General features: G+C 44.4%; 1 protein-coding gene across 2 annotated transcripts in view; it reads left to right on the top strand.

Annotated features, from left to right (window-relative positions):
• The first annotated feature begins 758 nt into the window (after window positions 1-758).
• Window positions 759-19,818, top strand: part of APP (amyloid beta precursor protein) — a 194,270-nt gene continuing 175,210 nt past the window's right edge. For both annotated transcript variants that reach the window (XM_058800412.1, XM_058800410.1), the window contains exon 1: window positions 759-983. In XM_058800412.1, the coding sequence (XP_058656395.1) occupies window positions 927-983 (57 nt within the window). In that variant the 5' untranslated portion in view covers window positions 759-926. The remainder of the gene's footprint in view (window positions 984-19,818) is intronic.

Below are 19,818 nucleotides of genomic sequence, written 5' to 3'. Positions count from 1 at the left end.
GGGTGGATCTATCAGCTGCTGTCTTGGGAGCCTTAGTGGGAGCAGAAATCCTGCCATGGAGTGTGCACATCAGTCACACTGAATTTTGGCTACAATAGCAGCTGTTTCAACATGAAGCTCCTAATTGTCACTTTCAAGTTCTTCTTACAGGTTTATTCTACCAATTATAACAGTGCTGTTCAGAGGGTGAGATTATGTTGGCCTCCTGATTTGATGGTATTTGATGAAGTCCTACATTTTAATTTGATTTCTTCCTTGTTCATCTGCCATAAGTCCCAGCTCCTCTGATGTTCCTGCATATCATTGTTATCAATGGTGTGTGTGGTGTGCCATATGTGAAACGGCTGTGCTGACTCATCACCTGCACCTCGACAGGAACAGGAGATCCCGGCCCGGTGTGCAACCTTGCTAGCAAAGGCAGAATGTGTTAAATAGCCTTTAAACCACACAACACGTTTAGATTTGAGTGGTTTTGTGAGCACCTTGCAAAAATGGGGGTTCCCTTTCTGAACGCAGTGCCTCAGCGAGAGGGGACCGCGCATGGAGGCGCCCCGGTCCCTGGAGATGCGGGCGGCGGACAGGCAGTGCGGGGAAGGTGATGGGTGGTACCGAGCGGCCGAGGAGAGCACGGGAGCTCCCTCAGACCCACCGAGGGCAGGTAGAGCCGGTCCGCCCGCCCCGAGGCAGGCCGCACCGCCCGGGCGCCGCCGCCAGGGGTCCCCGCAGGCCGGGCGGCCGCACCGCCCGCTCGGGGGCGGGCCGGGCCATCAGCTGACCGGCCCCGCCGCGCCGCTGCCGGAGCCGCCGCACATCAGTCGTTTTCCTCGGCAGCGGCACGGCCTCGAGGATTTACAGTCGGATCCCGTCGCGTCTCGCCGGACGGCATCCCTCCTTCCCCTCCTTCCTCCCCGCTCCCAGCCGCGGCGATGCTGCCCCACTTAGCCGTCCTGCTGCTGGCCGCCGGCGCCGCCCGGGCTCTAGAGGTAAGTGGGGCGGGAAGCAGCGGGCGGGGGCTTCCCTACCACCCTCCACCGCTTCTCCGAAGCTTTGTCTGTCCGCAGCCGCCCCCGCGGCGTGGGCTTGGCCGCGGCGGGGCAGGCGAGCGTTGCTTTCCTAGGGGTGTTCCATCCCTAGCTGCCGCCGAACAATAGGAGCGGCGAGCCGGGGGCGGCGGAGGCATCGGGGAGGGAGCGGGGCTGGGAGCTCCCGGTGCTGACGCCCCCAGCCCCGCTGAGCGTGTCCGGCTGCCGGGGCGCTGCCCCCTACGCCAGGGGCACCAGTTCTGCCTTGGGGTTGGCTCCGCCGGGGGCTCGGGGAGGGGAACTTTCCCCAGGAGCAGGCACTCCGCAGGCGGATGGCCCCGCGGCGTACCCCGATGGGGCGGGGGCCGGGGCGAGCAGCCAGGCTGTGAGCCGGGACGCGAGGGCGTCTCCCCGGCAGGGAAGCGAAACCGGGCTGCGGAGCCGGTGGTATCCTCCCATGGGGGGGAGCGGGCCTTGGGCGGCGCAGGTGTGCGGGACGGCGGCCAGAGCTCCCCGGCGGCTGGTGCAGAGGCCCCGCGGGAAGGCGGTGCCCGGGGGGGCGGTGGTCGGGGCCGGCCCGAGCCCCCCCGCGGGCCGGAGGCGCGGGAAGATGGCGCCTCTGCAGTGCAGCAGAGAGGAGGCGCCGACAGCCCGCGCCCCTCCGCCCCTGCCCGCCCTCTTTCCTCCCTTCCCCGGGGTGGCTCCGCCCGCCCCGGCCGGGCCGCACCTCCGCGGGTCACTCCCTCGGGGGCGGGCGGGGGCTGGGGGTCCCCCGGGCCCGCCCGTCCGGGGGTGTGCCGCACCGCAGTGGCTGCGGGGTGGGCTGGCTGAACGCTTGGATCCCAGAGGAGGAGTTAGCGCGGCTGGGTGCCGTTCTTCCCCCGCCCCCCCTTCCCCCCGGCAGATCTCAAAAAAGAAGGTGTGGGAGGGGTGAGTCACCTCGAGGTCTCCTTCGCTCCCTGCTTGCCATGCTTCGGCCTGAAGGCTTCGGCTTCTGTCCTCCTCCTGTGTCAATTCCCCTTCTCCTGCGGGGAGTCAAGAACTGGGTGGGGTGACGTGGTGCACAGTATTTAGCCTGACAGCAGAGAGGGATGCTCGCGGTGCCCGCCCCGCTTCCCCAGGGCATGGGGATGCGGGTCTGTGGTGCTCTTCCCGGGAGGGACCCCAGTACGCCATGAATAAGAGGAGACAGACACCTTCACTCCAGCCCTCCGTCCCTGCAGCCAGGGCTGCCTGCCACAGGCTCCGGCTTTGAGGCGTGATCTTGCCAACGTTGGGCAGGATGTATCAATTTGAGCAGTTCTGCAGATGCTCAGATGTTTAAAGCTTCCAGTTATAACACTCGTTGGAGTTTAGTAGCTTCTTTCAACCATTTCTTGTCTGAATGTAACAGAAGGAAATGTCTGCTTTGGGTGTGTAGCTTAAGTAAAAAATGAGATTTTATGATTGATGCCATGCGTCAAGATAGACCGTGGAAGGATGCACTTTTCTGTTGGCTCTTTGTAGCCCTGACCTTAATGATAGGTGTGTAGGTGTTGCCACTGTGAAGGTGCTGGAAGAAAGGAAGCTTGAATTTTGTACCAGAACTGTTCAGGAGGACTGAATGTGTATGCTCAGAGGCTTCTGTGATGGTGTCTGCCTTAGTGATGGCCAGAAATTTGAGAGACATCCTCTGTCTGGAAACATTTACTGAAATGGGCGCTGATGTTTCTGCAGAAGCTTTCTGTCTTCTGTCGTTCCATGTGAATGTTTGAGGCTTGACATTTATTCCTTTTCTTTATGTTTCATGGGGAAGTAGGTTTTAACATCTGGCAATCTTGTGGTAAGGTGTTTGTCAGTCTTGATTCTTTAAGGTTGATGTTTTGAGCAAGCCACTTGTTTTTATAGCACTAAATATTTCATATAATAGAAACGGTGTGCGTGCATGTTCTGCTCTTGAACTATCTTCTTATGCTAAAGGGTTAAATTTTTATGTTTGAATTACATTTTCTGTTGATCTCTTTTCTGAAATGAAATGTTTTTCCTACTATTTTTACAAGTATTTTCTGGAATGCAGCAAAGAATCTGTACTTTGCTTTGTAGTGTACTTTTGCTTTGGGAAATGGTATGAGCAAGAGAAAAACAGGACCAAAACAAATTCTCTCTATTTTACACATGAAGAATTCCTTTCTAAAATTACAAGTAGATTAATAATGATTTAGCATCTTGAAAGGAAATACTCTGTAGTGATGTCCTGGTGCTGCCATGGTTGCTTAGCATGTAACTTTCTGACCCTCATGTGAATCATTCTCATTGGCTGAGAGTTGTCATGGTTTGTGACACTGCCATATTCTGCAGTAGCTATTCTTGCATTTAATCTTTTTCAGTAATTGTCTGGTTTTAGTAGATAAATGCAACAGACAGTAACTATCCTCATGAATTTGTGTCAGTGATCTCAGTTTATAAATAATGTCCTCTCATTAGCACACTGAGGCTTCTGCCTATTTTGCTCCCTGCTCTAGCTGCCTGTTTCTAAGCAAGACTCCTTTACCAGCTGACTGAAATGAAATTGTTAAGATATCAATATCTCATAAGCTGGTCCTCAGAAAAAAGACAAAAAGGATGTTTCTTGACAGTGTTTTTCTCTAACCTGGGTGATGTATATAGGTTCTTATTTTTGTTATTTTTGGCATTTTTTGTTTGTTTTTTTTAGGAAAAGACCCCAAATACTTGTTTCTTCATTGTTTAGTTTCCTAGTAGATCTTTCAAGAAGTGACATTTAAATGTGGGAGGGGGAACAATGCCTTTACTTTGCTTCTATTACAGACTTTCAGTTCCTCTTTCTGTCAGTTCTGTTCCCAGATTTCCCTGGCAAAGGTTTGCATTTGTTGCAGGAACCCTTTTGCACTTTTATTTAAGATGCTGACAGGGGGTGGGTGTCTGAGTGGGTACATAGGGCAGGCTCTCTGGGATCATCAGGATCCTTGGCAGTCATGTGAACAAATGAGTGAGTAAAGAAAGGAAGCTTCCCCCTTGCTTTCTCATTTGTCTTTTGTTTGATTAATGATTAACAGATAATTTTGGGACTTGCATGATCTTCAGATGCCTTTTCTGTGGAAAAAACACGATCAACTGCTGTGCTTCTTCACGAATCGTGTATGAAAACCTGAGGAAGCTGACAAGATCTTCATGCTTTTCAATTTTAATTTTTCCCCCATGAGCTGTTTGTGTGACAGATGTAAGCCATCTCCCTTACTCATTTTTAATTGATCAGTGCTGAATTTTAGGGCAAACCCACAAGAAGCACAGATCTCTTTTGGTTCTTCATGATTTGTGATTTGCATGAATTTAATAAACTGTGAAGAATAATAAGCAGTTTGATTTATAAGTTTTGTGAAGAAAAGGTATGACAATTTCTTTTAATTAGTAGTTCTTTTCCAAAACAAAGCTTAGCAAAATAGCTGAAGAGTATAGTAACTTCTCTAATTCCTTGACAAATTGACAGCTGTTTCTCTGAGTAGAATAATTATTTGAGTAGAATAATTATTTTTAGTGACTCAGTAAAATAATTAACACAAGCTGTTGGGTGTGGAGGCTTGGCCAAGAAGTTGGTAGATAGCATCACCTGAAGGAGGTCTCTGGTCTGACCCCGTGCCCAAAGCAGACCAGGCTGCATGGGGCTTTGTGCAGTTGAGTCTTGAAAATGGAGCTCTAAGGACAGAGCCTGTGCCACCTCTCTGGGTAGCCTGCCCCATCCACTGTTGGTTGGTTCACATGTGTTGGAATTCTCTAGGCTTAACTGGCATCCTTAGTCCTGAATACTCTGAATGATGTAATTTTGACAGCTTCCAAAAAAGGTTTTAGGAGGGACATCGAGTTACTTGAGCATGTCCAGAGGAGGGCAACGAGACTAATAAGGGGCTTGGAACACAAGCCATACGAAGAGCGACTGAGGGAGCTGGGGTTGTTCAGCCTGGAGAAAAGGAGACTAAGGGGCGACCTCATCACTCTCTACAACTTCCTGAAGGGTGGCTGTAGTGAGCTGGGGGTCGGTCTCTTTCTCCGGCCGACAACAGATAGAACAAGAGGACACAGTCTCAAGTTGCGTCAAGCGAGATGTAAGTTAGAATTAAGAAGCAAATATTTCACAGTAAGAGTGGTCAGATACTGGAATCATTTACCCAGTGAGGTGGTGGAGTCATCATCCCTTGAAGAATTCAAAAAAAGACTGGATGTGGCACTTGCTGCCATGATCTAGTGAACAGTTAGAACATTGACTGGACTTGATGATCTTATAGGTCTCTTCCAGTCTTGAACTTCTGTGATTCTGTATGCAATAACCAAAAACAGAAAAATTTGTTTTTTGGTTTAATAAATAAAAATTATATTTGACAAATGTCCATGTATATATATATGTACATGTATGCATACTTGTTGGAATATTAGGGGACATAAGACAGACAATGGACTTTGGACCTGGTTAACATAAGAGATTTGATAAGAGGATGCCTTGGCAAAAGCCAGTGGGACTTTGAATCTTCTTGCAATCTAGGTCTAATTTTCAGACAGGTTTACTGGAAAAAGAAAATCCCATTAAACTCTGCAAGCAAGAGATGATGTGATATGCATAATTTTGTGTATGTGATTTTAACCTAATCACTGTAGTACACATTACTAGTCTCCCTGAAATAGTATATAAGCATTTGCATCCCACAATAAAATTGGATTCTGATCACCGAGTCAGTCTTCCCTGTCTCTGTCCATCGCCAACAATTGGTGCCTCCATGTGAGGCAGTGAACCGGCCTGACTGGCGGCAGTCGGCGAGCCCCTGGAACCGATGGTGAAACTGAGAGAATCACATCTGGGCCAAAAATCGCCTGTCTGCTGTGAGTGACAGGTGAGCCAGAGGAACTGAAAAGGAACAGAAAGTGGGAAAGGAAATGCCCAAAGAGAGAGACATCCATGAAACTGTCGCTGTTGAGTAAGAGACGGCACAGACTCACCGGAAGGCTGGTTTGCACAGCAGCAGCTTTACTATAAAAATTCTCTCTATTTATAGACTGTTCTGATACAGACAGACCAGATTTGTCAATCAATCAATGCATTTCACCTGATTGGTTAATTAACAAAAACAGCTTTCTTATAAACAATCTTTGAGAAAGAACAGGAAAACAGAGATTAGGAAAACACCATCTGCAGGTTGTTAATAATAGCAAGCTATCATCCTTTCTCTGCAACTTCCTAAAGTCTCACAAGTTCACCGTGAGAAAACTTACCTGGATTTCTCACTCTCTGACCAGGCTCTTGCATCCACATGAAACCATGCTCGCCCTTTTGGACAAGCATGACTCTCCCATCCTAAAGCAGGACCTTAAATCACTTTTACTCCTGTCCTGGAGAATACTTTTTAAGACATTGAAAAAGTGAGAGCGGCCGGATGCTGCCGGCCCCCTACCCCGCTCTATCTCTCCTCACTCTGGCTCTCCCTGCCCGCTTGAAACTGGCACCTCTTGTACTGAAGAGTGGCCACAGCAATCAACCTCACCCTTGCCCAGAGAAAGGAGGGGAAGATGGGGAGGCATCCTTTCTCATGGTGTATAGCAGTTTATATCGCTAACTGCAGCTCTAACAGTGAGGAGGGGAAGCCCTTCGATCCAAGGCTGATAGATTCAGATTATGAGACTGATCGATTCCCTCCTGACCCTCATGAAAAATGGATGCAACTAAAAAAGGCCCATAAGGAGGGGGACCCTCAAACCTGCAGGAAATCTTGGCATTTGAAAAAGGGCTGTTTTGAAAAGGGAGAGGCCAGCTCCAAAACTCCCAGTATTTGCCCTCGTGCAGTAATCAGTGTCGGTCCAAGTATGACTTTGAAGGTTGTCCAATATTGGGAAACCAGAGCCAAAGCACGGAGCTGCACTGCGTGAAGACACAGATTTCCCAGCCAGTGCCTCAGAGTGGACCACCACAAACCTCAGCCCAGCAAACCTCAGCCCAGCCCAGCCACCACAAGCAGCCTTCACCAGACCGCAGGCAGCCCTGGCAGGACCGTCACCGACCAGCCACCCCAGCGCAGGAATGGACCTGGCAACCTCCAACACAGTAATGTTGCTTGGTTCATTGGTTCATTTGATTCCCACAGGAATTTTCGGACCACCTGGACAGCGCACACATACCGTGTTTGTTTGTTCTCCCTGGAGCTGTTGACTCTGATTCATGGCACGGACTCCCTAGCCACCCCGTGTAGTCCCAGCCAGGAACAATATAGCTCGACTTATACCCATTGCTGCAGCACCCCTGTCTGCACCCCCGACAGCTGAACAGAGGGATGGGGGTTTTGGTTCCACAGGAATCCCACAGATTTTATGGACACAACTGTATTACATCTGAGCGTCGAACATGCCAATGCAAAGTGACTCTGAAAGGACTACGCTCCTAACAGGAGTCATTGATAAGGGAGCCGATGTGACTGTTATCTCAAGGAGCCAATAGATTGACCATCATCGACTTGGGGACTCTCTGGCATGGTTGGAAAGAGCTAAAGCCTGCAAAACCAACACTTGGTGCAAATAAAGGGGCCTGATGGGCTGATCCTCCACAGTTAAACTTTTGGTGCTGTCTGTTCCCCTAGTTTTGTGGGGGGGGGATGTGTTAACACAGTGGGGAAGTTTTATGCATTCAGATTTTGTACAAGAGTCAGTTGGGATGCTCCCACAATGGTCCCTGGCTGAAGTGCCCCAGGTGCTTTCAAGCACTGGAAGGAGCAGCAGCTACCAAAGGGTCGCTTGATACAGATCTAAAGCCCTGAGGGACACCTAGCCCTGGTCAAACAGGTTATACTTATCAGTTAACTTGCCTTATATTAACAATATATTTTGTTGTGAATTTTTCAGTACAGCTATTTAGTACTATAAAACTAAATCTTTTTTTGTTTTAGCCTTCAATGTTTATATCCCATCACTCTTACTAAGCCAAACTTAAATCTATCCTACAAGAAATCTTTAAAGCTGCTGCAGGGGGTACAGCCCCCCTGCCTGGCACCAGCCAGTGTTGAGATTTACCTTCTAATTTTAGTAACTTGTGATTTTGAACAGGATTGTTACTAGAAAAATTCAAAGGTGTTGGTATAGAGGTGGTGTCTTTTTACATATTAGTAAGATAGCATAACTACATAGTTCACTAGGAGGAATTAGATAAATTTTAAATTCAAGAATCTTTAGCTTGCATCCAAGACAAACCTTGACCTTTATCTGTAGTGATTTTTTGAGACTTAACTCCACTGTCAGCTTTATTAAGTGGTTGCTTTTTACTCCATAGTTCTAGCAAGGTAATTTTATTGTAAAGATTCCAGTACAGTTGTTTACTTGCATGTTGTTTATTTTTATGTTTAACTGTTATATGACAAATTTTCAGTAACCTTTTTGTAATAGTAGAGTTTAAATAAGTTAATTCTTGTTAAGAATGATTTTTGCTTAGTCTCAGTGATGTTAACTTAAAGTTCTTTTAGAGATAGTTGATTAAGGTTAAGTTTTAGTGAAGCTGCTTTTAAGTTTTGTTGAAGTATACCTGTTGAATTATAAGATATAAAGTCTGAATGAATTTTTGTCAAAACAGGCTCATTTAAATTACAAGATAACATTATTTTGTTATAGAAATAAGAACAATTTTTGCTATATTATTTTTTATAAGTAGTACTGAAGAATGAGAAACAATTCGATATTATGACCATTATCAATGTGATAGTTATGAGTTATTGAATGCTTTCTTTTTTATTTTTTTACTTTAATGTCATATATGCATAAATGTCTAGGAAAATATAACCTCAATTTCTTAATACAGTTTCTACTGATATATTAGTAACCCTGATTATGTTGTTAATCTCATTATGTGAATTCACTGACTTTTTATAACAAGCATTACTTCATTAATTTGCTATTTGTCTATGGTACCATAGACTAACTAATGATAAACGAGAAAGCCAGTTACTTTACGAACCTGCACTTATTGTTGTATAGCTCTTTATAAGACATATGCTAGTTTTCTAACTACTATTACTGAGAGGTTTCTGAAATATATTAAAAAAACTCTTCCAGTTAAAAGCCTGGACCCTGGCCAAGTCCTGGCCTTAACTAGTAGATAAAATTTTTTGCACCAAAATTATATTCAAGTAATTTTGACTTGTCAAATTTGGACCTGTAATAGCTAAACCTCCTATTAAGGTGAATTTGAAAATTTTACCCAAGAATGATTTTCCAAGCCCTCACGTTAAAAAATAAAGCTTGCCAATTACTACAGACTCTAAATAATAGTACAATATTTAAGAAATTGATTTAAATTGTTTAAAAATCACCATTTTATTTTTCACATGCTACTAATTGTATATATTATCTGATTTATTTTTGCTTAGGATAAGTTTATTGTTTTATTATATATTGTTATGCCTTTATGTTACCTTCATGTTCATAATGAGAAATACTCTTGTTATTAAAAAACAAAAAATTAGGGCAGAATATAGCTCTTCCAGAACTTTACACTGATATTTACACAAAAAATTAGGGGGAATATATCTTCTTCAGAATTTTACACTAATATTTACACTAAACATTTTTGAAAGCAAACCACTTCATAACAAATTGTATCCCTTGCTCTCCTGAAGCACCCTTGGTGGAACTCCAAAATTAGAATTCTTGGGTTCTGTGGAATTGGATTTTTGTGTTAATTTTGAATTCATGGGAAGGAATCAGTCTAAAAATGTTTCTCCCTATTTATCCTGTGTATGAGAATCAAACCTTTTGGTACAACTACACTTCTGGCAGACTTTCTAAATCCAGTAGTGTAACTGCCATTGGGAATGTTTTTAGTTTATAAAGATCAAGCCTGAGCCTTTTAGTGGCTGGAGTTTTTAACTAAAAGATTGTTTTTAGGATAGGTATGTATGTGGTAATTTTGATAATAACTGTATTAATCTTGATACCTTCCAATGTATGCAGAGATTAATTAATAAGGCTGTTGAAAGAGTATTTTTGGTTGAAAGGAAAGGAGGAGATGTTGGGATATTAGGGGACACAAGACAGATGATGGTCTTTGGGTCCAGTTAACATAAGAGATTTGATAACAAGATGCCTTGGCAAAAGCAAACAGGACTTTTAGACCTAGATTGCAAGAAGATTCAATCAGACTGGTTTACCAGAAAAAGCAAATCTCATTAAACTCTGCAAGCAAGAGATGTTGTGATATGCATAAGTTTATGTATGTGATTTTAACCTAATCACTGCAGTACACATTACTATGCTCCCTGAAATGGTATATACATGTTTGTATCCCACAATAAATCGGATTCCGATCACTGAATCAGTCTTCCCCATCTCTATCCATCGCCAACACATACACATAATGCATTAAAACATCTTATGTATCACGATAATGTATGCAAATATATTTAACCCCTGAACATATTTGCATCTATAATGTGTTACATTTAACATTAATATATTATACATCTGTATTTTATTAGTGCGTAGAGTGTATTAGCCAGCAGACATTTACATACCTCCTTACATTGAGGCAATTAAGAGATTAAGACTGCTGCTGATAAAAATGTAATTTGGTTTATATATCATAATAGGTTTATTGAAGTTATTAGGTGAGGTGTCTGGTGTGGTTTTAACAAGTAAGTCTAGAGCTGTGTTTTATTGGATTTAAATTCCAGAGACTTTGAAAAAATTCCTGTGGTATAAGAAGATTAAACGTAAAGCAAATTGAAAAATACCGAACGAGGACTTATGTAAGCTTGGCTAGCTCTTAGAACCTGCTCTTGTGATGAGACTTTACAACAATTGCTGCCAGGCTGAGGAATGCCAGGAGCAATGTTGATAGCAGACTTGAGCCTGGAATAATTGGAATCAAAGGACTCATAAGAAAAGTTAAACTTTCACTCAGACCTGTTTTTTGCTTAGAGCTGAATGCAGTCTGATGAGTCCTCATTCTCCCAACCTGATCTGGGGTCTGCCTGCCTTCCCTTACTCTCCTTCAACCTATAGCAGAGGTTTTAAAAACACATTTTCTGCCCTCTTAGGAGATATGAGCTAGCTGAGAGTATCAGCCAGAAATGGCTGTGTGTCTTTGCGTCTTAAGACCTAAATAAGTCACTTTCCTGCCCTTTATTTTAATGTAATATTGGTTCTGAAGCCTAGGGATTTTTTCTTGATTTGGACCAGAGAAGTGTTAGAGAGCTACCTGATTATTAAATCTTGATATAGATTCAAAAGCTCTCCAGATGCCTCCAGTCACCAAAAATATTTATCTTTCCACGTGAGAATTTACTCATAGAACAAAAGAGAAACAAAATAGATGTGGATAATGGTCTCTCTTAAAAGATATCAATTTGAATTACAGCAAATTAGTATGTTTGCATATATCTGTATCTGTATATATGAATGCCACACCTCAAGCTCCTTGCTGTCTGGAGGATACAGGATTGTTATGATTCTGCCCTTTCTACCAAAACAATGATTCAAGTAATTACAAATCAAAAATTTCATGTGATGGAAATTAGTGTAAGGGCTAGTACACTCTAAGGTTGTAATCAGTGCAGAAGCTTGCAAGACATGATTTGCAGGTGACAAGCACATCTTGGAGTGTGAAAGTAAAGATAGTCAAACAAGTCATGTTTTTTGGAAGGGTGGAAAACCTTACACCAGCTACTGACAGTAAGGACTCCACTGTTATGTGGTTGTGTGCTGCAGGTTTCTTGCCCTGCATTGATTAAGAGAAACAGGGCTGAGCAGTAGGTCTGGATGTTGCTGGTTTCTTTACTGGAGCTCCCAGTAACAACTTTGTGAGTGCTCTGACTGGTACATCTGGGAAGCAGGACTTGTAGCTTTGTTTTTGTGATAGTCCTCCCAGCACATTCAGGAGAACTTCATCCTCTCTTGGGGATGGAATATTAAATGCTAAGTAAGAACAGATTGATGCTTTCCAAAATAAGTAAAGCTTCTGTCCAAGTGATAGCATTCCATGAATTAAAACACCTTATGTAGCAAGATAATGTATGCAAATATATTTAACCCCTGAACATATTTGCATATATAATGTGTCATGTTTGACATTACTATATGTATACATCTGTATGTCATTCAGATGTAACTACCATGGGCCAAGCTTGTTCAATTGTAACTGCCGAGCCAAGCTTTAAACAGAGGAGCACATGGGCCAGGGTGCTTTGTGGTTTTGCAGTCTAGCTGTTCTTTCCAGACAGAAATTCACCTCTGGTTAGCAACTGAGCTCACTCAGGACCTGGCTGCAAAGAGCTGCTTCTCCAGTGGCCACCACTCTGTAGGTGCTCTGTGACCCCTCTCTAGGCTGGTTTTACAATTTGTGCTGTGCTGGAAGGAATGAGCTGGACATTCTTTGGTAGGTGGTAATCTTGTGGCATTTCAGAGACCTGAGTTGGAAACTGGCCACAGGCAGTCAGGCTGGTTCATCTAAAAGAGCAGGCAGCTTCTTTGGAGAAGAGAGCAACCTCCAAAACCACATTGTGGAAGTTTGTGCAATAACATTTAATTAAGGTGTTGGCTCCTTTGCCTCCCTCTGGTGACTTGCAGCTGGGCATGAAATTTTTTTCATGTATCACCCTTCTTGAGTGTCTGGTTGTTAAAGCTTAGTGTCAAGTCACTGCAAAAAGGCAGAAATCTCCAAGGAAGTACATTCAGGGATGGTTGACTCCACTCAGTTCCCACTGACCCATTTGGAGTTAATCCAGATAGGAACATTCTGTTCTTCATCTGGTCTCATAATTCCCCAGAGCAGAGTTTACCTATTCAAGCACAGCAGGTAACAAATGACAGGAATGGGGCAAAACTGGTTTTGCCTGTTCATAAAAACATTTAGAAGTGGTTCCTTTTCAGAGGAGTCATACCTTTTCATACCACAATCATCCGGTATGACAGTTTATGTGATTTACAAAATCTGTTTGGATTGCAATTAATGAAAGAAAGCACATGTTTAATAGGTGTTCAAGATGGGGGGAGGTTGGGAAATTTCTTATATTTTTTTGGAACTGTGTTAACACTGGACTTGAAGATTTCTGAAACTATGAAACAGGAATACAGCTTAAATTTAGGTAATCCATTTAATTGATTCCAGTAGAGTTGAAGTATACCGTTAGCTGGTGGTGAAAGTGAAAATTGCCACCTCATCCACCTCCAACAGTTAGAATGGACACACACATTAAAAAACATAGAGATGGGGCAGGATTCTGGAGTTGTTTCCAATCTACTTGTCATACTATTGCATAGTCTTTGTGCCTGCAGCAAACTTTCTCTTCCCTTATCAGCACAACTTTAAAGTAGAGATTACTCATTCTGAAGATTTAACCCTGTAAAATTGATTTTTCTCTAAGTTACAGTCTCTGGAAAGGGGAGAGTTTTTTCCCCTGGTCAGATACCATAACATAGTTTTGTGTCAAACAGCTAATGACTAAGTTGTTCTCTTGTCTATGCTTAGTTTTGTAAATTTACTTGTAGCTGCAGTTTTGGATCTGAAATACAGAATCCTGAACTGATAGAATTATTGCATTCTGCTTTCTCATCATTCAGTTGTAACTACAAGCTATTTGATCTCTATGCTTTATCTGGAAACAAGGGGAGGTAGATTTTTTTGAAGTATTGTTGTTAAAGGTTTGATTTCATAGTTGTTATTTTTTAAAGCTCCTCATGAACTCAGTCATGGCTTCTAGTTGTTTTGTGTTTTTTCCTTGGAAAAACCTCTCTTTAGTATACATCCCATATAATGTGTACACATTTGTTTATATAAACAATGGAAAATACAACATTATTAGGGGAAGGTAAACTGAGAAAGTAAAGAAAATGCAATAAAATGGTTTGGCTTTAAAAAAGCATTCATTATTTCTTTTGGTTTTTTTTAAAGGTGTTGTAAACTTAAATGTACTAAATGTTGATGGATTGTTGTCTAATTGTTGAATGCTTCCAGTATGGAAATGTGTGGGGTTTCTGTGTGCATAGTATGAGTGAGCATCTAGATCTGTCCCATGCATTAAGCTGTTGGGTTGTTTTGAAGTTTGTTTGATTCTTTTTTGCAGCTCTGCTATGTGTGCCTTGTCTGTCCTCTGCCCAGTCCTCCTAATTATGAAGTGGAATAAAATTGCTTGTAATGACTCATCTTGCAGCATCATGATTTCATTGTTTTCTTTGCCAATTCTCTCTTGAGTTCTATTACGTCTTAAAAAGATGATGATGCTGAAGTGCTTAAAAAATAAACTTTTTAAACCGAGAATTTTGGAACTCCAAATTATCTTTCTTTCAGTGTTACTTTTCTCCTAGTGCTTGATTGCCAGCAATTTGCAGAGGACAATTTGTAATCCCAACATGCAGATTTATCATGAGGATGTCAGCTTTACTTCATTTTAACAAAAGACAAAACAAAATGAAACAACAACAACAAAAAAAAAAAATTAAAATTTAATATTTAAATTTTATGCAGAAGGATTGGAAGGGGAATTACAAAGCCTAAAAGACCAAGTAAGAGGCCCAGAAATACAAACATGAATGAGAGAATTGTGAAGTCTTCTGAGGGGACCTAAACACTGGCACTTTCTTTCACTTTTGTTCAGATTAGTTTCTACTTTGGCATAGTCTTCTTTTATTCTCATAGTGGTAATATAAGTTGCCAGGAATTTTTTTTCCTTTTTCCAGCCAGCCATAGCATCTGAAAAGCCACTTTCTCCTTTTCCATGTGTTCTTCCTAGTCGTGGTCACATCTCTGAGCAGTGTAGGTGGAGTGACTCACCTTTCCCTGCCAACCTCCTTGGAATCCAGGCTGAAGCAATATATCTGACAAAAGTCAGCACTTGCCTGCATGGGTTTTATTTGGTGAATGGCCAAGATTAGATAGGTGAGTGGGAGAGGGGCAGATGCTGTTCCTATTGTGCCATGAGGGAAGGAGGATTGCTGGCTTGCCCTGGCTGTCGTTATAACATCCCTGATCCAGTTCAGGACGTGTTCATTTGGTCAGAGGAACTGATGCTTTTCTGAATGTGTTTGCAAGAAAATCCAGTGGACAGCTGAGCCTGGACAGAAAAGTGTAATTGCTGATGAATAGCAGGGTAAAATTTAATCAGAGCATTTTACTTTGAAATCAGTCTAAACTATTTCTAAAAACATGGTTAAATGAGACTTAGGCTTTGTCCGTGTGGTGGTTTTGCATGGGAGGCACTCACAGAAGTGATGCATAGAGAAGCTGCTGGCAGTTTTCTCCATGTCTTACAAAAAAATAAAATCAGTAATTAGCTTTGAGAATTGACAATCTGTTAAACCACTGAGAAAGCTGATACACCTCTGTGAACTCCCATGTTAAGAATGAAAAATCCTGGGAATTCAGCCTTGTCTTTTCCAGCAGGTGACTCAGCCGGCCTGGCCCCCTGTCTCGGCTGTGCCGCGGTCCGGGCCCGTGGGCAGGGGAGGGGAGGCCACAGGGCCAAGGCCAGGCTGTGCCATGGCTGCTGACCCCGGGCTGCTGCTGCTGCTGCTGCTGCTGAGCCCTGCCCGCTGCCGAGCCGGGCTCCAACGGGCCCCAGGAGCAGACGGGACCCGGTCGGCACAGCCAAGATTCTGCTGCCATTGGGGTTCACCCAGAGACTCCAGGAAGGGGAGGAGAAGCCGTTGTCCCCCTCCCCAGGGGAGCTCTGCTGAGCTCTGGCCTGGCTGCTGAGCTGTGGGCTGGTGCTGAGCTCTGGCCCAGCTGCTGAGCTCTGGGCTGGTGCTGAGCTCTGGGCTGTGCTGAGCTCTGGCCCAGCTGCTGAGCTCTGGCCCAGCTGCTGAGCCCTGGGCTGGTGCTGAGCCCTGGGCTGGTGCTGAGCCCTGGGCTGGTGCTGAGCCCTGGGCTGGTGCTGAGCTCTGGCCTGGCTGCTGAGCTCTGGCCCGGCTGCTGAGCTCTGGGCTGGTGCTGAGCTCTGGGCTGTGCTGAGCTCTGGCCCAGCTATTGAGCCCTAGCCTGGCTACTGAGCCCTGGGCTGGTGCTGAGCCCTGGGCTGGTGCTGAGCTCTGGCCCGGCTGCTGAGCTCTGGGCTGTGCTGAGCTCTGGGCTGGCTGCTGAGCCCTGGCCCAGCTGCTGAGCTCTGGCCTGGCTGCTGAGCTCTGGCCTGGCTGCTGAGCTGTGGGCTGGTGCTGAGCTGTGGGCTGGTGCTGAGCTCTGGCCTGGCTGCTGAGCTCTGACCTGGCTGCTGAGCTCTGGCCTGGCTGCTGAGCTCTGGCCCGGCTGCTGAGCTCTGGGCTGGTGCTGAGCTCTGGGCTGTGCTGAGCTCTGGCACGGCTGCTGAGCTCTGGCCCGGCTGCTGAGCTCTGGGCTGGTGCTGAGCTCTGGGCTGTGCTGAGCTCTGGCACGGCTGCTGAGCTCTGGCCCGGCTGCTGAGCTCTGGGCTGGTGCTGAGCTCTGGCACGGCTGCTGAGCTCTGGGCTGTGCTGAGCTCTGGGCTGGTGCTGAGCTCTGGCACGGCTGCTGAGCTCTGGGCTGTGCTGAGCTCTGGGCTGGTGCTGAGCTCTGGGCTGGTGCTGAGCTCTGGCCCGGCTGCTGAGATCCTGGGCATTACCCCAGCCCAGCCCAGCCTGCACAGCTCCCCCCCACAAGCTGCTGAGCCCAGGCAGGGCCACCTGAGCATCTGCAGGCCCTGGGCAAGATACCAGTTCTTTCAGTGCTTCAGTCCTCCCTCCTGAGCATCTGCAGGCCTTGGGAGAGATACTAACTCTTTCAGTGCTTCAATCCTTCCTCTGGTGAGAAAAAAGGACAAAGTGCAGGCTTGTAGAGAAGCAACATAAAGACACCGAGGTCGGTGAAGAAGAACTCAAGTCCCAGATGGGAGGGATGAGGAGGAGACTCCTCTCCCATAAGTGAACTGCAGAAAGATGATTCTAGAAGTGATACTGTGAGTGGGAAAGAAAAGGTTGTAGTGGGAGGAGAAGTCTTCTTAAAAATTCTTTCCTGATTCTCCTTTTTTTTTTTAGTAACTGTTAATAAAGCTTTCTTTATATCCTTTTAAGTTTTGACCCTGCTTTTCCTTTCTCCTTCCTATCTCACCCCAGGAAATGAGTAAGTATATGCTGGTGGGTGCACCGGCATTTGGCCAGCACCGCATTAATTGGTGCGTTGGCTGGGAAATCTCAAACTGGCAAACCAAAACCACTACACAAAATTGGTGTTTCTGCCTGGTTTCCAATGGAAACCACCACAGTCAAACAGCTTTTGATTAATTCATAACTTTCTTGGGGTTATTTTATGATGGTACTTTATTCCCTAATCAATCTGCTTTATGCCCAGAAATGGCTGCGATATCTAAGATGGACCGAGAGCAGGGCTGGAGCCTGGGAATGTCTCTCTGGTGTGCTCCAGACAGTCTGGAGCACCTACCAGGAAGTTCCCTCAGTGTGGTTTTTGTTTTGTTTTGGTTTGGTTTTGTTATTTTTGGTTTGTTTGTTTGTTTGTTTTATTTTTTATTTTGGGGCTTTTTGGGTTTTTTTCTCTGTTGAGCTGGTTTTGGCTTGGCTTTTCTTTCTGGCCTCTCTGGGGAGCCAGTGGGGGGACCACCCTGAACCCAGGATCTCTGAGGAGCTGAACCAACACAATGAAGGACATTAAACTCCACCAACTTCACCTGCTGTGAGGAGAAGACCCACACCAGAAATCTGACAGGTTCCCAGCTGCTGTGTGAACTCTTTTTTTCTCCTCCCTTCCCAGAGGCGAAGAAGGGCAGCTGCCATCTTTGCCTTCTGGCCCATGCAGGGAAGTGTGGGTGGAGTGTATTGTTCAATTATTTTTTTTCCCCTGTGCTTTGCAGGTATCTTGCTTTGTTAATAAACAGTTCTACTTTTTTTTTCCACTTTCATCCCCTGATATCCGTTTCTCTCTTTGTCAGAAGAAAAGGGAGTTATTGATGCCCTTTCTCCTTAGAGGAAATGCTCATTCCAGGGCATCTTCTCCTGAAATTTGTCTCCAAAACTGAGGCAGTAGCTATAACATAAATGCTAAACTGTGTACAGAACTGCCGTGGGTATTGGCAAAAATACTGGATGTCAAGGCTCAGGCTGTAAAAATTGGGACTGGCATAGGTTGCTTGTCTCATCTGAAGCATCCACTTTTATTTGAGTGAATCTGGACATGCTTGAATATCAGTGCATGCAGAAGTGTTTGTAATGTGCTTTAAGGAAGTTGTATCTCTTAACTGATAAGATGAATGAAGTTTTAGTTAATCTGTCACTTGAAAGAAAACTTTGAAGTAACAAAAAGCTGTTATGTGCTCCTTTTATGAGCAGTGAGAGAAAATGTGCCTAATAAAGTGCTGTTGACCTGTGAGGCTCAGCAGTAGTGGATGGAAGCCTTGAGTTTTCTGTTGTTGGTGTAAAACTGGTGTTTGACACTGGGTCTGATAATCAGTCAAGTGACTGCCTCCTTTTTAAGAGGGGATGTTGGGGCCTGGAGTCTATGTTGGGAATATGCCATCCTCTCTGAGAAGGGTATAGGGAAGGGAGAGCTGGTGCAGCAGTTGGTTCTCTGATGGATAGAAGTCATTTAAAACCAAAAAAAATAATTCCAACTGTGGAGGTTAAACCAGGTGAGAAGAACAATCTAATTTATCAAAATGAAAACTCTGAAAAGTGCCTTATTTGCCTCCTCAAAGAAGAAATACCAGGCAAGGAAAGACATGCCAAGTATCCTATCTGAAAGGCTTTGCAGGTGGAAACTGGGGCCATGTTTTTGGGAGCAGAGGCTTGGGACAAGCTGAAAAGATAAATAGATAGTTTTGTTTTCAGATGTGAGGACTGCAGAACACATTTTCCAGGGAGGTTAATACGAGATGGCTTCATCATTGTAAACAGGAGAAATGTAATTTGGAAGAGGTTAGATCAAATTTCTCTGTTCTAATTATGGAATTTGAATTCTCTTTGCACCGGCTACTCCCAAAAACCACACACCCTGAGGGGAATACACGTGTCTAGTCATACCATATTTTGTAGACAATAAGACTGGTTGCAAATAAAATACAAATGATTTTGTTATTGATTTCAGGATATGAGATTTGCTGCTATCAAAACATAATTAAGCCTTAAACTTGATGGTTTTATTTTTAAGCCTGTTGTGAGCAAGTGTTTTCTTTGAAAAACTGGTAATTATAGTTTGGGATTTCACAGATAAAAATGCAATAACATTTGCAGAACTAATAAAGGAGACAGTTGGAAAGTGTTTCTTCTTGGTGCTGAATTGTGATAAAAAGTGAGAGATAAGTTTTTTGAACCCTTTGAAAGATTTTGTTTCAGCAAGACTGGTAAAAAACTAAAGATCCTGGATGCTGTTGTGTAGTGCTGAGCAAGTTTGTGCTGTATCTGCTTATGGTTGTCTTTGCTCCATGCATTCAGCCCTGCTCCTTGGCTCTTCAAAACAGAAATTTTCAAGAAGGAGAGAAACAGTTTTTAAGAAATTGGTTCACATTGACAGATGAGGAGTATTTAATGCATTTTTGCATCTTCTCATTTTTAGATGACTGAGTCTGCAGAGAAAAGTGATCTTCCTCCCTTGTGAGGAAGCTTTTTAATTCCAGAGAATAGTTCCAGATAAATCTGCAAGTTAAATTTTGGTGTGATACTGTTGCCTTGGCTGCCATCAGATGTCCCTACTCTTTCCCTGGAATTAGGCTTCTGGCAAGGTATAAGCTTGTCCAGGGGGCTGAAAGAAAACGGAACTTATTGGGTGTCGGCACCACTCCATCAGAGTATAATTTGTTTTGTTTGTACTGTGCTGTCCAGAGCCTTA

The sequence above is a fragment of the Ammospiza caudacuta genome, chromosome 2 (assembly GCF_027887145.1).
Source record: "Ammospiza caudacuta isolate bAmmCau1 chromosome 2, bAmmCau1.pri, whole genome shotgun sequence".
Classification (NCBI taxonomy): Eukaryota; Metazoa; Chordata; class Aves; order Passeriformes; family Passerellidae; genus Ammospiza; species Ammospiza caudacuta.
This window is presented reverse-complemented; position numbering and strand designations above follow the sequence as displayed.